General features: G+C 45.1%; 2 protein-coding genes across 8 annotated transcripts; both read right to left on the bottom strand.

The window, feature by feature from the left end:
* Window positions 1–280: 280 nt before the first annotated feature.
* Window positions 281–9985, bottom strand: st3gal8 (ST3 beta-galactoside alpha-2,3-sialyltransferase 8). 7 transcript variants are annotated; one of them, XM_061785827.1, is made up of 9 exons: window positions 9778–9985; window positions 5601–5872; window positions 4759–4831; window positions 4552–4690; window positions 3284–3477; window positions 2246–2425; window positions 2063–2108; window positions 1872–1991; window positions 281–1500 (listed from the first exon to the last, which is right to left on the bottom strand). In XM_061785827.1, the coding sequence occupies exons 2-9, from the start codon at window positions 5743–5745 to the stop codon at window positions 1333–1335; spliced, it is 1065 nt and encodes a 354-aa protein (XP_061641811.1). In that variant the 5' UTR covers window positions 5746–5872; window positions 9778–9985; the 3' UTR covers window positions 281–1332. The 7 variants fall into 7 exon arrangements, with proteins under 7 accessions (XP_061641811.1, XP_061641810.1, XP_061641812.1 ...); XM_061785826.1 differs by having other exon boundaries at window positions 1963–1991; XM_061785828.1 differs by lacking the exon at window positions 1872–1991.
* A 1711-nt stretch (window positions 9986–11696) lies between these two features.
* Window positions 11697–17162, bottom strand: LOC133483932 (protein SSUH2 homolog). The gene is made up of 12 exons (XM_061785829.1): window positions 17026–17162; window positions 15550–15621; window positions 15399–15471; window positions 15007–15136; window positions 14582–14642; window positions 14389–14510; window positions 14260–14322; window positions 13884–13963; window positions 12986–13078; window positions 12558–12663; window positions 12358–12465; window positions 11697–12116 (listed from the first exon to the last, which is right to left on the bottom strand). The coding sequence occupies exons 1-12, from the start codon at window positions 17036–17038 to the stop codon at window positions 11976–11978; spliced, it is 1062 nt and encodes a 353-aa protein (XP_061641813.1). The 5' UTR covers window positions 17039–17162; the 3' UTR covers window positions 11697–11975.
* Window positions 17163–17907: the final 745 nt, after the last annotated feature.

Below are 17907 nucleotides of genomic sequence, written 5' to 3'. Positions count from 1 at the left end.
TGTCTGTATTGTAAGTTTTTTTTTTTTATTATTCATTATGTATTTTTAAACAAATCGGCCGATTAATCGGATTTCAGAATTTTACTCTGCTAAATATCAGAATCGGCATTAAAAAAAAAAAAACATATCGGTTGGGCCCCAAATCGGAACTTCTTTGACGACAACCTTCAATGATGGACAAATGAATAGTTGGGCCACCCCGAAAAAGAAAGAAAATATTGTAAGAATGAAGTCAACATTTCATGAAAACAGTTTCACAGGAATTATAAGGCTTCAGACATTAGTGGTTGACAATGTTTACTGTTACATGTTCATAACCTTATTCATAAATACAGTTTTTCCTTTCCGTGTCGCCCCAAAAAACTGAAAAGTAACAATCTATGCAGCATGCCATCAAATCAAATCAAATCAAAAAATACTGCGTGGTCCTCATTTTCCTTCATTGTCATTTGCAAACAAAAAGCAGCACAAACACATTTGACAAACGACTGACCATCAGCGGAGGGTTTTACATTCACAGTATCCGTCGGCACCAGCAGGTGGCGCTGACTTTTGGTACGACAAAGCATCCTGTGTTGAATGTGCGTGGCGCGCCGCTTATAGCAACTTATAAGCGACGGAAATGTAACGACGGAAAAATGTTAACACCTGTTAAGGCAAAAGATTAATTCACGTTTTTGGACAGCCACTGACATCATGCATCTTCTATGTCGCAGTCTTAGTCCAAATGCATTCGATTTTTTATCTCAAAATTTGAGACGATGACAAAGTGGAAGGGGGTGGGTATTTTTTATTATCAAATAAAAAATAAATGTATTGGGTTTTAATTTTAACATTTGGATAAAGTTGTTTTCACATTATCATGTTATATTTTATACAGAAGTTTGTTTAAAAAAAAAAAAAAAAAAATCATAACCATAAGTAATTTTAATATATTTTTCACTTTGCCATCATGCGGTACAGTTTGTAGAATTTTGGAGAAAAAATTATTTGAAAGCACTTTGGAATATAAGACTGAAGCATAAAAACGGGGCTCAAATACTTACTGGACGGCAACCATTCGGTTTGAACGAAAGGAGGGATGAAAGGAAGATGGCTGCCATTTCCTTAAGACAAAGTGCTCCGATGAGAAAAAAAAAAAAAAAAAAAAAGAGGTTATCCCTAAAGTCATTGTGGAAAAAAAATACAAAACCCCAGGATAGTGCGTGTGGTTGTTCCCCACCTCAGACCAAAACGTTTTTCCACACTGTTGCGGAAAAGGCACAAAATGGACGACGAGGTTTGCGTTTGTGTTTGTTCAGTGCCCGAGGACGTCCGGCCGGTCCGCCGGGTTCACGCGTGCAGTCGGATCTTACGCTCGTCCGCCAGCCGCCGGATGACTTGCGTCTCGAAGTCGGCGCTGTGCACGCCCGTCTTGCGGAAGGCGCCCGCGTAGCGGTTCTCCTCCCAGTAGTGGTGCCAGTTGCCCTGCCGGTCGGCGCCGTAACCGAACACCGACACCTGAAGGGAGGAAGAAAAGAAGGAAAGAAGATGACAGCAACAAAGAAAAGCAGAAGAACAGGAGGAAAAGAGTGTAAGGAGGGCAAGAGAAAGGAAGACAGGAAGGAGAAAGGGAGGAAGAACAGAGTGAAAGAGAAAAAAAAACATTAAAAAGGAGGACGGAAGGGGGAGAGAAATAAAGGAAGAAAAAGAAAGGAGGAAAGGATGTCAGGAAGAAGAATGCAAAGAAGGATGGAAGGGCAAAGGAAGTCAGAAAGAAGAAGGAAAAAAGGAAGCAGACACGCCCACGCATCCAGAGAGGACAGAAGCTCGTTAGCGGCGAGCGAGCGAGCGAGCTTGGAGGGAGACGACTGGAGTGTTGCCGTGGCGACCTGGTCGCAGGTGTGCAGCGCGTAGATGACGGCGAGCATGCCGGTGGACGGGTAGCGGCCGTGGCGCTCCGTCCAGCGCTCGTGGACGTACTTGAAGAACGCCGGATTCACCACCGCCACCTCCGCAAACACACACGCCGTCAACACGGAGCGTCAACGTCAACGGGGCCGTCGGCGATCGCCACGGTTACCTTGTCTTTATCGGCCTCCACCCGCTCCTTCACCCTCATGTACGTCCTGAACACACAAAAACACACGGCGCCAAACGGCGTTTAGCAAAACGCCGACGAAAGACGACGACCCAAATCGCCCAGCGCTAACGTTGACCAATAATTGGCTTGGATTTTTCCTTCCTGTGTGTGTTTGTTTCGTACATTTTGATGTCTCCGGTGGACAGGGCGCTGGTCAGCCATTCCAGGTCTCGGATCTTGAAGGGCAGCAGGATGAGACTGACGCCGCGCGCCACGTCCACCGCGCTCTCCGGGTACAGGAAGTGATGCGTTGTGCGGTTGCCCACGTCCTTTTCAAACCCTCGCGTCACCGCCTTGTTCATCCTGAGCAGAAAACGGGAGTCGGTCGGAGGCGTGTGCGTTTTGGTGCGTTGAACGGGGGACGAGGAGAAGGGGAAGAGGGGGGAAAAAAAAAAAAAAAAGACATTTAAACACAATCAAAATGAAAAACTATATCGTATCAAACGTCAAGAAAATGAAGGGAGATACAAATTCCGATTGAAAAAGTGCATTTCAAATGCCGAGACAAGTACAACTCACTTGGATTGAACTTTTAAGAGGAATACATTTACTCTTTAAGAACTGTTATTTTGTAAAAACATTTTGTTAGTCTGATATCTTAATTGCTTACGTTTAATTTATAGTCACAATATCTCAAAAAAAAAATATGAATGAGCTAGCTAAAAGAAGAAATCGTGTTTTTTCTTTATGGTTGAATCGAGGCAACATCTTGGTTGAATCTTCGGGTTCGTTGAATTTATTTGAATTTTTTCGGGAAACTTTTTTTTTTTTTTTTTTTTTTAAATAAAAATGACCTCGGCATTTACACGATTAGGCTGATGATTTATTTATGGTCAACTTTGACATTTTTTCCGATATTTATTTTTCAAACATTTTGTTAGCCTAACACTATAATTTCCTAAGTCAATTTTCCGCAAAGGAAAATTTTTTCTTGGAATAAGTAAAGAAAAAATTGCCAGGGAAATAAGGGGGGGGAGATAAAATAAAAATGGGACTTGTTTTAAGTAAAAATGAAAATAAGCGAGTCTTATTTGATGTAATGAAATGAGTTTTGATTAGAAATAAGACATAAGACATGCCCTCGCTGCGGCTCTCCTTGCCCACGAGCGAGGGCATCCCAGTGCTTCCGTTCACTCCAGTTTGAGGACGTGCCACCCGTACCGGATGACGGCGGCGTGGGCGTCGATGAGTTTCCCGTGTCCCGACTTTTGCAGGTTGCCCGAGTTTCCCACCACGGCGCAAGTGCGGCAACGCGACGGCCGCGGCGCGAAGTCCACGGAAGGCGGGGAGATGACCTGGAACATGCGTGACATCACTTCCTGTACGCTCTGGTCGTTACCCGAACGCTGGAGACTCTGCGGAGGGGAAACCAGTCACCTGATGATTCCATAACGATAATCAATTTATGTTTGTGCAAATTCAGGTCATGTCCTGTTTTTAAATAAAGAGATGGAAATTTTAAACATTTATTTATTTTAAGTCTAATTCACCAATTGATTTAAAAAAATATTTTTGGCAGGTGGCTGCAATGGATTAACGGCATTTGCACTCATTTGAAGGGCAAAGATGATTTAGAGACGACTCCGATGCGAAGGCATCGCCGCTGTTGCGTCGATGCGGCGACAACACCGTGAATCAGCACGATGAAGTCATCGTCTGCACTCCGATTTTCATCTCCTAATGGCCTCTGCGGTCGGGGGGGGGGGGGGGGGGGCAAATGTGCAGCGGGGAATACGCTCAGACGTCCGTCGCCTGGTCAAGACGCCTGGCAAAATCCCAGACCAAAACAAAGGAACATTCTGGATGCTCTTCAGGGCGTCGCGGTTCCTCGTCTCATCATCCGCGTTTCTCAGTTAGCTTTGATGTTTACAAAAACACGTATGCTAGGTCGCTGATGTTTACAGATGTGGGAGGTGCAGAGGAGGCTCAAAATAGAATTGTAAGAGTTTAGTCAAACACTCATTGCGATCTGACTTTGTCGTTTTGGTCTTTGATTCCGACAAAAACAAGTTATGCTAGGTCCTTTGACAATTGAAGAGTCTTTTACGTTCTCAAAAACAAGTATGTTAGGTTGGTGGGAAGCTCAAAATAGCTTACTAAAACGTTTTTTTGTTTTGTTTTTTTATTTTATTTGAGGGAATTCTGAAGCTTTAGATGTTTACGAAGAAAACGTCAGTTTTCGATACAAAATCGTCCTTGCCGTTCATGATAACTCACAGTTTCGTTGCAGAAAACCTCAGATTTGTCCCAAAAAGTTTTTTTTATACGGGCTGACATTTACAAAAACGTATATTAGGTTAAGACTAAATTGTCTTTGATCGTTGTAAAAAATACGTACGTTCGGTTGGTTCCGACTAAATTGTCTTTTTGCGAGTACAGTTCGCGTCTCGGCCGTACAGGAAGCATTTTGTCGAGCGTGCATTTCTCACCAGCCACCAGTTGAGCGCGTCGGGCTCAAAGCGGTCGTCGCCGCCGCGGAGGACGGGCCGCTGGTCGGGATCGTAGCGACCGCGGAACCAGTCGGACGCGCTCACGTCCGACACGCAGGACTCGGAACAACCGCAGGGCCTGAGAGGACGGCGCGGGTGAGACCGCTGCCAAATATTAGGGACCCCCGCCCACCGCCGGCACGTTACCTTGTGTCGCCTTTCTCCGGCTGCTCCCCGAGTGAGACGAGCGCGTGTGCGCTGCTGCCGTCAGCAGGGGGCGCTACAAACAACACAGAACCAAAGAAGCACTTGGTCACAACGTAGACCGGCACACATCCCACCGCCAAAACAGCGACCCAAACCCTGACCCTTGTGTGAATCCCGAACCCCTTCTCAAATCCTGATTAGCCCCGATTTCGAAACCTATTTGGAAACACTACTTCGAAATCCCCACCATAATCTCAAAACGCTAACCCAAGATTAAAACCCGAATTTGAAACTTCAACCCTTGTGGAAAACTCTAACCCTGTCTTGAAACCCAAATTTGAAACCCTAACCCTTTGTTTCAAACTCTAAATGTGGCCTAAGCGTTGTTTAAAACCCAAATCGTTGTTTAGCCAGGATCCCTCGCCATACCATGGCCAAAGGAAGAGCTTGCGGGTTGGGGTTTTTTTTTTTTTTTTTTGCCTGTCCGTGCCACAAATCCTCGCTGCCTTGGACCGGCTTCTTCCTTTCTAGCTAGCGCGCTATGCTAGATCAACTTTCGCCCATCCATTCTGCCATAATTGTTCAGCTCTCCTTGAAACCCTCCATTGACTTTCAAACTCGGAAACCTTCATCCCATTTGAACTTGAAACCATAATATGCAATCCAAAAAGCCTTGTTGAAAACACTAACCGGGACTCGAAACCCTGACTTTAACTTGAGACCCTACTTTGAAATACAAATCTCGAAACCCTAACCCTGTCTCGAAAGCCTATTATACAACCTTAAACCCTTGTTTAAAATGCTAACCAGGTCTTGGAACCCTAACTAATGTCTCTTCTCACCCATCTCCTGACTGATGTTGTCAGCGGTGGGCGTGGCCAAGGACAGCGGCAGGAAGTGCTTGGTCTGGATGCCCTGACTGGCGAGCATGAGGAGGAGGACGGCGGCGACGGCCACCGCCACGCACAGCTTCCTCTTCAACAACATGGCTGCTAGAGGCGCGAGTTGCACTTCCGCTCGCCTTGCGCAGGCTCCGCCCGCCTCATCTCGCCGTCATCTCCGGGGAGGCCGAGCGAGGGCGTTCGATTCCTGTCCGGTCCGCTAGGTCGCGCTCCTTAAAAGTAGTCAACAAGCGAAGGTCACTGGACAGACGAGCAATTAATACAAAAATTGTTGAATATTTACAGCGGCCGTGCGCTGGCGTTTTGGTGGACTTGTTAGCGCCCCGATACGGCCCGCTCCATCAAAATCCCTTATTAGCGATCGGGCAGTAGGGAGCGACCGAACGATTCCGAACACAGCCGAAGGAAAGCTCCGCTAACAATTGGGTGTTAAACGTTGGCAGGCGGGCCTCCTTGCGGACTCAAAAGTGGACAACGGAAGCCGAGCTCTCGGGTTAGCGAAGAGTATTAGCGCACGGCTGCACCGTGCGAGCCGGTACAAAAGGTTAAAAGAACAAACTCCGACCCTGTACGGCCCAAGTGGCTGACTTCCTGTGCATGCCTCCTTCAGACTTGATTGTGGGTCCGGTCCTGATTGACAGGTCAACCTAATCTCACGGCGCTCAGTTCAGTTGAAGCGACATTTTAAACAGATTCCAGAATGTGCTTCCAAGAGTCATCGGATTCCACCGCTAATGATGAACAATCTCCATTTTGGCAACTTGGTGTACTTCGAATTTGGAAGCAACTGGACCAACTCTTGAGGACGAGTCGCTTTTGGGAGGAACCACGGAAGGAAAGTGAGCAGAATGACCCGAAAATGGCCACTTCAAAACAAAACGGTCGACTTCCTGCGTCTTTTCAAGCAGCAGTTTTTTGGCAGGTCGAAGAAGAAGCTAGGCGGCACGGCGGCCGAAATACTTCTTAAAGACGATAAAACCGTCACGATAAACGATAATATTGTTTTGTTTAATCCCTCTGAAATCATGAAAAATAAGGCCTACTGATTTGAAATCAGTACCGTTATCCTAATTGAATAATTGTTTTTCTTGCGACGTTTTACTTCCATTTCCCTTAATTAGCCAAGTCCTTTTACCTTACTGCTACCAAATCATTAGAAAATGCCAAGGTGCTCTCTAAAAACAGTCGGAAAACGTTCCCATCTGACTTGGCCTAATGACTTCTGTACTGCCGGCTTTAATCTCCTCTTCATTTGACCTTTGCACTCCCTTGTTTTTGTTTGGTGGTGACCTCGGGTGCTCAGCAATCCAATGTATTATTGACATTATGACCTGCTTGTTACTTTTCCCCCCCCCCCCCCCCCTCAACGCAACGTCGTCATCCCCCCCCCCCCCCCCCCCCCCCAAAGAAAACATGTAATCAATAGAGCACAATTCAACCGCGATTGAGATTCTGATTGAATCCGATCTTGTGAGGCAGAACACAGACGGGTCTTTTTCTTTTTGGACACTAGTATCTCTTCAGTAGCTCTGCAAGTCAATACAGCAAAGCTAGCAAAATCTGAGCACACGTTGCCGTGACGACTGCGACCATTTCACAAGTTGCCTTTTTCAACCCTCCTTGCTCGATATTCCGCCGATTCCAATCATTGAGCTATACGATTGATAAATCATTGGGGGGGGGAAATGACATTGCCAAGGTTTTACGACACTCCCGACAATCATTTGGCCTGAGTGCTCAGCGTAAACTGTGGCGATATTCCACATTGTGACGAAGTAATGTTACGATCTGAGCTCTCGATTTAAGCGGCACCAAAGGACCAGGACTAAGGAAAGAACGGATGGGAACAGCATTAGCACGTTAGCGTCTGTAGGTTACATTAGGGGTCTGCTTCCACAAGTCTGTTCTTGAACTGTAAACAGATAGAAATGGTGACATTTCAGAGGAAGAAATGCTAACATTTGCGCAAAACTGGTCTTAAAACGAACATTTTTGTTTCCGCATAGGGGCTGAAAACAGCTGTGTGGGAACACAGAGAACTTGTTAGTGTGCGTTACGTCTTCACATTGCGAACCTGTGGTTGAGCGCCGTAAAGATGGACAGATTAGCATTCGCATGTTAGCATTCGTAGGTTACCTCAAGGCTCTGTCGCCACCAAATCTGCGTCCTTTCGGTGCCTTTTGCTCCGACGAGGAAACAGGAAAGCAAGCGCAACACTCGCAGCGAGACCGAGCCGGCACGCGATGCAAACCCGCGAGCGTCCTCTTACAAAACAGACCCAAAAGGAAGTTAAACAGTTAAACGCACAGTTCCCTAACGATAACATTTTAAAAGTCTTTATACGCCGTGGTGTGGAGTCATATTGAACACCAGACACTCACGCAACAGCCGTTTCCTGTCCACACGCTCTTCCCAACATCTCCTCCCTTTTCGCTTGGAAAAGCTTTTTTCCACCCTTCTTTTTTTTTTTTTTTTGGGGGGGGGGGTGGTTAAAATCATAGATACCATGTGTGGTAAAAATCGTAAAGCGCACCTCTTAAACATCCAGCAAAAACAAGAGACCATCTTACAACCTCGAGGAATGCTAAACAATGAGTCAGCATGTGCTAACGATGAATAAAAGTAGACAGTATGACTTTAACAGACAGCCTTGTTCCAGTGTGTATATATATATATATATATATATAAAAATAAAAAAATATATACCACAGAGGGCCTCCCATCCATATTTGATTTGACATAAAAGCTATGCAAGCAATTTTAATAGTATAGTAATATATATATATATATAAATGTGACTTCACTTTTATGAATTAACAAGACTTAAAGACGTAATACACCATTAAACAACGGATTTTTGATAGGCAGTAGAGATAGACCAAACGCAAACTAACTTCTGGGATTAGCTAGTTTGGCATTTTTTTGTTCGTGAGCGCACAATGGTCGCATAAAAGTCGGAGTCGAGGCTCGCTAGCTTTGAACAACATACGACATGTAACGTCGTCGCAGAAAACGATTGGGACGTTTCGGAGAGTTTGACACGAATTTAAATAGTTTGCAAAGTCCAAATTTTGATGAGAAGAAAGACAGAATTTTACCATTTGAAAGTCAAAATGTTACAAGAAAAACAGGTGAGAACGTTCTAAAACACCCAAAATTTGCAGGGGAAAAAATAATAATTCTAATTTTTTTCCTACATTTTTTAATGTTAATTGTTTTTTAAATTCCCATCCCTTTCTTCAAAAACAGAACATTATTGCAGATTGACTGCGCGGAAAACGCGGACACCTGAACTGATTCGGATTCAGTTCCTGCTTTGGTCTGTAAAATCCGTCAGAAAAATCAGCAAAAATGTTGATAATTGTTTCCCAAAGTATCGCCAGATGTTTGCAAATGTCTCGTTTGCATTCAACACAAACATAATTAGTCAGCTTTATTATTATTATTATTATAATACATATAATTATGAATATTTACCGTTGGGAGGCTGAAATTCGAAAGAGTTGGACCATTTTAAGTTAAACAAGTTCCCAAAACGATTAATCGATTCTCAAGAGCGTTATCAATTAATTTGGTAATCGATTAGTTGTGGAGTAATCAATTAACTGTTGCACCTCTAAAGTTTTTTTTTTTATTTTTTATTTTTTTTAATTTTTTTAAACAACGCACAATTAGCAGTACTTGTTGTACGGCGTGTGAGGACTTTCAGAGGTTGGCCAGTGTCACCAGAGAAGCCATCACAGTTTTGGGCAACGACCAAACAAGCCAAAAACCAAAACAAGTGAACAAACCGAACCCTTTTCTTCCCTCCAGTCGAGAACCGCAGGCGCAGAACTCGCCTCATCCCTCCGCCCGTCGTGAAGCGGGCCCAGTAAGTCCGCAACGAAGACTTTGCATTTGATTTGCCATGACAGCAAGCCGCCGCTACGTTAGCGCAACAAAAAAAGTTGCCCCAAAGTTCGGCGGGACCCCGGTCAAGTTTGTTCGACGCGACACTCCCTCCCTCCCGCGCGCGCGCGCGCGCAAACACACACTTCAATTCGCACAATGGCGGTCCGAGTACACACCGAGGAGGCCCGTTCGTCGACAAGAAACAGAAAAAGGAAGACGAACTCACAGGAAGCTTCGCCAGCGGAGAGCTTTCTTCGTCTTCAAGGATGAGGAGGTCGGAAGAGGGCGGTTGGGAGGGGGCAGGGGGGGGGGGGGGGGGGGGGGGGCGTTAACATGATGCGGAGCCCCCGAGGGGCGGGCCGACGTCCTACGCGATGACGTCACATCCAGTGCTTTTCGCTATTGGCTAATTGTCTTCCTTGCGAAGTTTTCTATTCACAAATGTCAATTATTTTGTGCGTCTTTATGAAAGAACCGAGAGTGTAGTCAATGTTGTCGATATCTGCCGCTAAACAACAAGACAGCGATTCTTTTAATCTTAAGAAAAAATAATTACTCGTGATCCTTGGCATGTTTCTATTTTCTTCCCTTTGTGTCCTTTTTATTTGATGTCGATGTAATGTTTAGCCATCTTGTACATTGCTCTACTGTTATGTTTGACATCTTGTTCCCCCCCCCCAAAAAAAAGATTTGGAATAAAAGGGTTGAGTTCGACACACTTGACTGCTAAATGATAGACAGATAGTTGATATCGATCACAGGTGTCAAACTCGAGGCCCAGGGGCCAAATCCAGGCCGCCACATCATTTAATGTGGCCCAGAAAGCAAATGATGTGCATTGCCTTCGTGTTCCTTATTAAAATACAAACATTTGAAATGGTTTCACCTTTAATAATGTTATAAATTGCATGCTTTTTTTAATTACCAGTTCCCCGTTTAAAATAAAATGAATAGATGAACAGTTTTCATGAGCTTCTGATTTCAAAATTTGCCATCCATTATTTTTTTGGGGGGCGGGAATTTGTGATAATATGAGGCAATTGTATATTTGAAGTATATGGTTTCGCAGTCATAACGGCCCTCGGCGGGTAACCGTAACTACGACGCCGGCCTCGCAAAATAATTTGACGGGCCTGATATACTGTGGATGGGCTGATAAGTCCACTTGTACGACAGTTAAGAATGTTCAAATGTGATTTTTGTTTTCTGTCCGTTATCGATGCGAATAAATGTGACAGGGACCAGCGGGAGCGACGCTTTTATGTTTTTAACAGGAACACGACGACAACAAAGAGCACTGCTAACGACACCGCGAGCCATCATCATCGAGTCAACCCATCAGCAAATTATTCGTCAAGTCAGCCAGCAGGTTAGTGAGTAGCCGCTTCGACAGAATTCTAGCGAAAGCGTCACGGACAAACGATCGGGGGCGGAAAGACACGTAAAGTGCCGTATACAGACTGAACAGTTCAGTTAGCGAAAGACACGTAACGCATATTGCGACAGAACAGATTTCACAAAAATTCTATATTTGGCAACGACTTGTCTGTTGTACTGGAAGCAGCCAGTGGGGGGCACCAGAGTTCCCACAAGGACATTTGAATACGGTCTCCTCGCAAATTTGGTTTTGCGCACTAAAGCTCAATTTAGTTCGTGGTCTCCTCTGCCTCGTCTGCGTGTTTTCACAATCTTTTTCACGGCATAAAAGGAATTAGTTTAGTATTACTATTTAGCTTGCTATTGATGCTAAATAGTTAGCACTATTTACGACATATTTCATGTTCATCAAGAGACAAACTCTTAGTTGCTCAAATCGGACAAAAAGTGGCCAACAAAAAGCTGCAAAAAGTTTTAAAACTTCCCCCCCAAAAAATCGATTTGTTTGTAGAGTCATTTATCTAACTAAATTATGATTAGTGGTTGTTTTAATTTACTTGTATATTAAAATTTTAAATAATTCATCTTAACTATAATTTTCTTACATGGTACAATTATAAATTGATTTATATATAATAAAAAATATACAAATACAGGTTTATATTATACATAGTTTATCATATATTAATGAATATTTTTTTTAAAAAAGCATTTTTTTTTAAATCTACAAACAAGTAGCCCAAGCCGGTCCAACAAAACGCATCCAAATTTGGAGAGTTAATAAAGATTTAATTTTTTGGGGAAATTATCATAAATGATTTTTAAAAAATGTATTGGACGACGACAGTGTTTTTTTCACATTCTATTAAGTTTTAAATTGCATTTTTATTTGACAGCCACGGTAACTCAAACGTTTAAATTCAAGAATAGATGGCGGAATTTCGGGCACAATGTGACTTTTGGAAGTTTTCTTTCAGGCGGTCGCCACACAGCCAGAGACAAAAAAGGACCCAAAACAGGAAGCGGAGGAGGCGGGACTTCCCGCGTCTAGAGGACCACGCAGCAGCATTTGCCCGGGTAGTCGGCGGAGATCACTTGCTGCTCGTTGCCGAACACGTAGAACACGTGAGAGTCGCCTTTCCACTTGTAGCAAACCTTGGCGATCGGGATCAACTCCACCGTCTGCCTCTGAGCGCGCGCACACACACACACACACACACACACGCGCAAAACACATTTAAGCGTCAGACCAACGCACGTTAATGCGATATGCTACAAAAGTACACAGAATAAGACAACACGATACAAGATAAAAAAATACTGAATCTGTCGCGCACACAACACACGAACACACACGACAAGATGAAAGCCACTTCCTGTTTTGGAAGCGGGCCCATTGTCGCTACTTCCCGTTTGGCCGCCGCCGTACCTGCTGCAGGATCCTGGAGGTCCGGGCGTACTCGCTCCGGTGCTCTCGGAGCAGCCGCGCCGACGCCTCGAGGACGGCCGGGTCGGGGAAGCCCGCCGGCGGGTACAGCTGGCGCGCGAAAAAAAAGGAGACACGCGCTCACCAGTCACAAATTGGGCCACTTGCGTTTTGGTCCAAAGGGTTTTTGAATGCGCGCGTACCAGGTACTGGTTGTTCTTGAACAGCTCCTTGCCGCTCACCGAGCGCAGGTCGTCCATCTTCAAGCCGCTGTTCTGCTCCACCACGTGATCGTCCACGTGGTTTTTCCTGCACACGCACGCACGCACACACATCCACGACAGATTTGCGTCGGCGCCTATGTCATTCTTGAACATTTTGCGACGATTTTGCGACAGCAAGATCGAACGATATCGATGAAAAATGACTAAAAATGGTGGGCTCAATTGTTTCCCGAAAACGTGGAAATACGGCCTAGGCTGCCATCCTCGCCATCCTCGCCATTTATACAAGTTCAACTCTAATATCCGTCCCGTGAAATTGCATGGGTTGACTCTTTAACCGATCCGATTTCAAATTCGTCAGCATTTTTCCCGCCGTACGGTACATCAACAGTAGGCGGCGCTCTCACCACTCCACTTTGAGCTGGATGAAGGTCAGCAGTTGTCGCTTCCCTTCGCACGTCTTGCAGTTGTCGTAGCCGCGAGCGTCGCACTTGCTGCACCTACACACACACACACACACACACACACACCTATGAAATCCTACCAGCTTAATGCTAACACATCATGTGAAATGGCATAAACAGGCTAAGGAAACTAGCCTCCGCGTTGCGATGGTTGCAACCCTTCAGCAGATATTTCAAAATGCGAATGTGTTGGTTGCCGTTGTCAGTGAAAGGCGCGTTCACAACTACAAATGGTTCTCTGCCCAATGGCGCGACATTAAACACAGCTACTACTTCTTCGAATAATACAAATCAAATATCAGGACCAAAAAACATTGGTTTGATTTGACTTGGATTTCATTTGAACACCAATGGTGCAGAAGCACACGCGGACAGACAATATAACAGTACTCACGGGCATATATTCTTTGTCCTCTGTGGAAAACTATTACTGCAGCTTAACGAGTCACGTAGCTGCGAAACGCTTCTTTGTGTATCGTCTTCACGATACCGCCCCACGGTGGCCATGCTGTGCGCACCAAAAGGCGGCACCACGAATGACCGCGGAATTGGAAGCGTGAAATCACAAATCCTTGACATTAAATGCACATTGTAGTCATAGTTTCCCCTCAAAGGGTCATTTCGACAGTGAAAATCATAAATACATAATCACCTCTTCGTATGAGGACATACTTTATCCACAGTTTTGGCACATTCTATTGAACTATTTTATTACCGTTTTATGTATATATATATATATATATATGTATGTCCAATACTGTCGAATTCTATGTTTCCAAAACGCAGAAAGAGGAGTTGAGAGACAAGTGAAGACGAATGGAATTGCAGCGAAGTGCAGTACCTGTCCTTGCCTGTAGAGTTGCAGTGGGCGCAGTTCCGATCGTCTTTGGTGCCGGCGCCGTTACACACCCAGCACGGTTTCTGAAACGCGCACGCACACGCAAACAAAACGATTGGCGCTCGGTTGACTTCAAGCTTGACACGTCAGTGTCGCGTACCGAAGTCGACTAGTTGACTATTCGACCGATCAACTTCTATTCAATTGAGCGCACTCCGAAGATGTTCGATGTTCAAAGTGCTCAACTTTATGTTTTTTTGTTTTTTTTTCAAATATTCCCCCATTTTGAATGTGTTGCCCGCAAACTTCGTGGATTTTGTCTTTGGCGCAGGAGGCCCGAGAAGTGCGGCCGCGATAAACGGGGGAATCGCTGACTTACGTGCCCGCTGGCGTCGCACTCCTCGCAGGGGGTCTTGCCCGTGCCGCTGCAGTCGTGGCAATCCTGCGCACGCACGCGCCGTGAGACACACATTTGACACCGCGGGCGCAGCGACGCAGGCGCACACACCTTTACGGACGACGTGTAGGGCACGCGGATCAGCTCCGTGTGATTGGTGAACAGGCTGGGGGGCGTGGCGTGGATCTCCCAGGGGCGGGGGGCCGTCTGGGTGTAGAAGTCTGGCATCTCGCCTGCTCCACGCACACACGCCTGTCAATCAAACGCCTTACAATTGTGTGTGTGTGCGTGTGTTTGTGTGTACCTTCATGTGGTTTGTGGCCCCACTCGGTCGACCTGGACTCAGTGTACGTCTCCAGTCGGTACTGGCGATCACACACACACACACACACACACACACGCGCACGCGGCGGTGCTGGTCACATGACGACATCTGCTGACCGGCGAGCCGAAAATAACGCGAGCGGCTGCTCTCAACCGCGGAAAGGTTCCCGGGAAGCGCTGACGAGTTGAAAGCGCAGCTGAAACATTTCTTCACTCCGTGGCGGGAAAATGGCGGCGGGCGCAAATGCAGCCAATGATGTCAGACGTCATCAACGTCTCCTTTCGTTTTGGGATTTCAAGACGCAAATGTGCTCCAGTTTGTGTGTGCGTGTGCTAAAATGCAGAGAGCCAATTTGGTGTGCATGCACGCATGTTGATGACAGTAAAGATAAAGATGATTCTCACCCGAAAGGTGTTGAAGGGCTCCATCTGCGTGATGACGCCGTCGGTGGCGGGCGCTTTGCTGTAGCAGCAGTTGGACGCGGCGAAGCTCTTGAACGCCTCGCGGGCGACATCCTCGGACAAAGATGGGATGCTTTGAGACACACGCACACACACACGCGCGCGCAACACATATTATAAGCATCGTAACCTCTCCGCTAAGTTCCGTTAGCACGTCTGTGGCATTTGGCACGATAGCATCGAACTGGTGGACCGTTCTTCATTATAAATGTATGAGAGACAAATAAACAATAAATAAAAGAATCTGATTTTATTTGAAGGTCATATCGCACAAGTCTATTTGGAAGGGGTGCCCCCGCTGGGCGGGAGGGGTACTGCAGCGCGAGATGTCTCACCTCCAGTCCTGGGGCTCGGGGCCCGGTTGGGGCGGGGCCGCGGGTTCCACGGGCACGGGCGGCGGCAGGAAACCTCGAAACAAATTTTACAAGATGAATCCAAAGTTCTTCAAATATTTGGTTTTCGTTTTGCTGTCTGGCTCTTTCTTACCTCCTCCGCCTTGGCCCATGCCCTCGTACCCGGGCACGTTGGCGAACATGTCGGCAGCGGGCGGGTACGCGGCTGAAACACAACGACGACCTCACAGGATCACGCAGACGAGATGCACAAATTCAAAAGTATTGGGACAGAACAGGAAGTCCAGGATGTCCCAAAAAAAAAAAAGTGGGGGGGTGTCCCAATACGTTTGGGACATATACGGGAAGTCAAAAGCGAAGAAAATGTGGGAATTTGGACAAAAGTAACGGGACGCGGACAGGAAGACAAAAGTGAAGAAAATGTTGAGTTCATCAAAAGTATTGGGACACATACAGAAGTGGAAGGAAATGCTGTGCAAGTTCAGAGCAAAGAATTGCGATGCAGTGTGTACAGGAAATGGGAGGACATGCATGAGGTTCAAAACGACAAAAACGCAGGAAGTTGCTCAAAAGTATTGGAATACAAGCAGGAAATTCCCCCCCCCCCAAAAAAAAGTGTCAATCAACAAAAGTGGAAAACATGCGAGAATTTGGACGCGTGGCAACATTGCGTCAAACGAAGGAGACAAAATCGAGCCTCGCGTTCGTTTGGCCATTGAAGTCGATTTTGCGATCAACAAATCCAACGCGTGTGCAAAGTCCCTTGAACAAGTCCGCGCACACTTGCTATGTCTAACTGCTCACTTGTTCAAATTACACAAATTATCCAACATGCAGTTTTGCTTACACTGCACTAATGGTTCTCAATTATTTCTTTATTTATTTTACACCAATTAACATCTGAAAAATGATTAAATAAATAAATATATATATATATACACACAGAGGCCGAGGTTTTGGTCCTAAAAAGCACAGTTATTGTAATTAAGTTAAAGACAACTGAACTTTTTTTAACTACATTTGAGAAGTTTAAAAAAATGACTATATTTGAAAAGTGACAAAAAATGTACTGTGCTGGATTTAAAAAAAAAAAAAAAAGTTGAAATAGGCTGTTGTAGAGCTGCACGCTACATTCGAGTTTTCAATGTTGTACATCCTGATGGTTTTGAATGCGACGATTCTTCCGCGCGCCACGAGGGGGCGCCCGTGCAACACACTCTGCGTGACCCAGTCCGCACTGAGATCGTTGCAGGGTTGAAATCTTCCACCTGTCAAGTGATTTGTCCCAAAACGATTGTCGGATTGGGGAAAAGAAAAAGCGGGGCAAATTTTATTTGGTCCCTGAGGGTGCAAAAGTACTTGAAAGCTTATTATGACTAATCCTCTTCATAATAATCATCATCATCATCATCGTCGTCGTCGTCAATCATGACAAAGAGTTCACCGCACTTAATTGTGAGCAAGCTGCGGACTGATCTGGAATCTGCAGACGGTGGGCGGAGTTCCGTTTCATTTGCTTTTTTTTTTTTTTTTTTACTTTTTCTTTTTTCTCCCCTTTCTCCTTTTGTCCAAGTTGTTTCTTCCACGGGCGGCGAGTTCGAGTTCTTACCTGCGCTGTTCATCCTGCTGGCGAGCGACACAATTTGCGCTGCAAACAAAAATGCGGCCCAGCGCGTCGTAACCGGAGCAGCTCGACGCTCACGGCTTCCGCTCCGAGCTTTTCAAAATAAAATGGCGTGCACTTAGAGAGCGATGGATCTATCCCATATATATATTTATTCTATATTATTTTATTGTGTATATATATATATATATGAGATGTACACGTCGTATAAAACGATACTTTAAAACAACATTTGAACATAAAAAAAAAAAAAAAAAACATTTTCATTTCTCCACATGCTAAAATCAATCAATCCAATCGACATGAAGATACGCTAATCAACTGAATACGTTGCATTGTTTTGACGCGAAGCTAATTCCGGCGTAAACATCAAAGATGAAGTGACGCACGTGTTTTGGGAACATCAAAGCTTTTGCAAACTAAAAAGCTAACATGTTTTTGTGAACATCGAAGACCATTTACAGTCTTCGCCAAAGCTAAACATGTTTTTGTAAACAAGATGAAAAGTCTAGGAACAAAGGTCGGCTACACGTTTTTGTTGCATCGAACGTGCATGTTTTCATCAACGTCAAAAACAATTTAGCATTCTCGTCAGTGTTTTAAACTTCAAAGTCACTCAAGTCCTCAACAACGTTGACGTACGCTTTTTGTGCACAATTGTTTTTTGTAAACATCCAAGACAATTGAGACACTTCAGCAAAGCCAAAGTCTGTTTTCGTAAACATCAAAGACAATTTATTCTTCACCGAACCTAACATACGTGTTTTTGCAAACGTCAAAGATGATTTAGTCTTTGACAAAGCTAATGTATGCATTTTTGCAAACATTGAAGACAATTTCGGGTCAACGAAGCTAATGTGTTGTTGT

Source organism: Phyllopteryx taeniolatus, chromosome 9, assembly GCF_024500385.1.
Source record: "Phyllopteryx taeniolatus isolate TA_2022b chromosome 9, UOR_Ptae_1.2, whole genome shotgun sequence".
NCBI lineage: Eukaryota > Metazoa > Chordata > Actinopteri > Syngnathiformes > Syngnathidae > Phyllopteryx > Phyllopteryx taeniolatus.
This window is presented reverse-complemented; position numbering and strand designations above follow the sequence as displayed.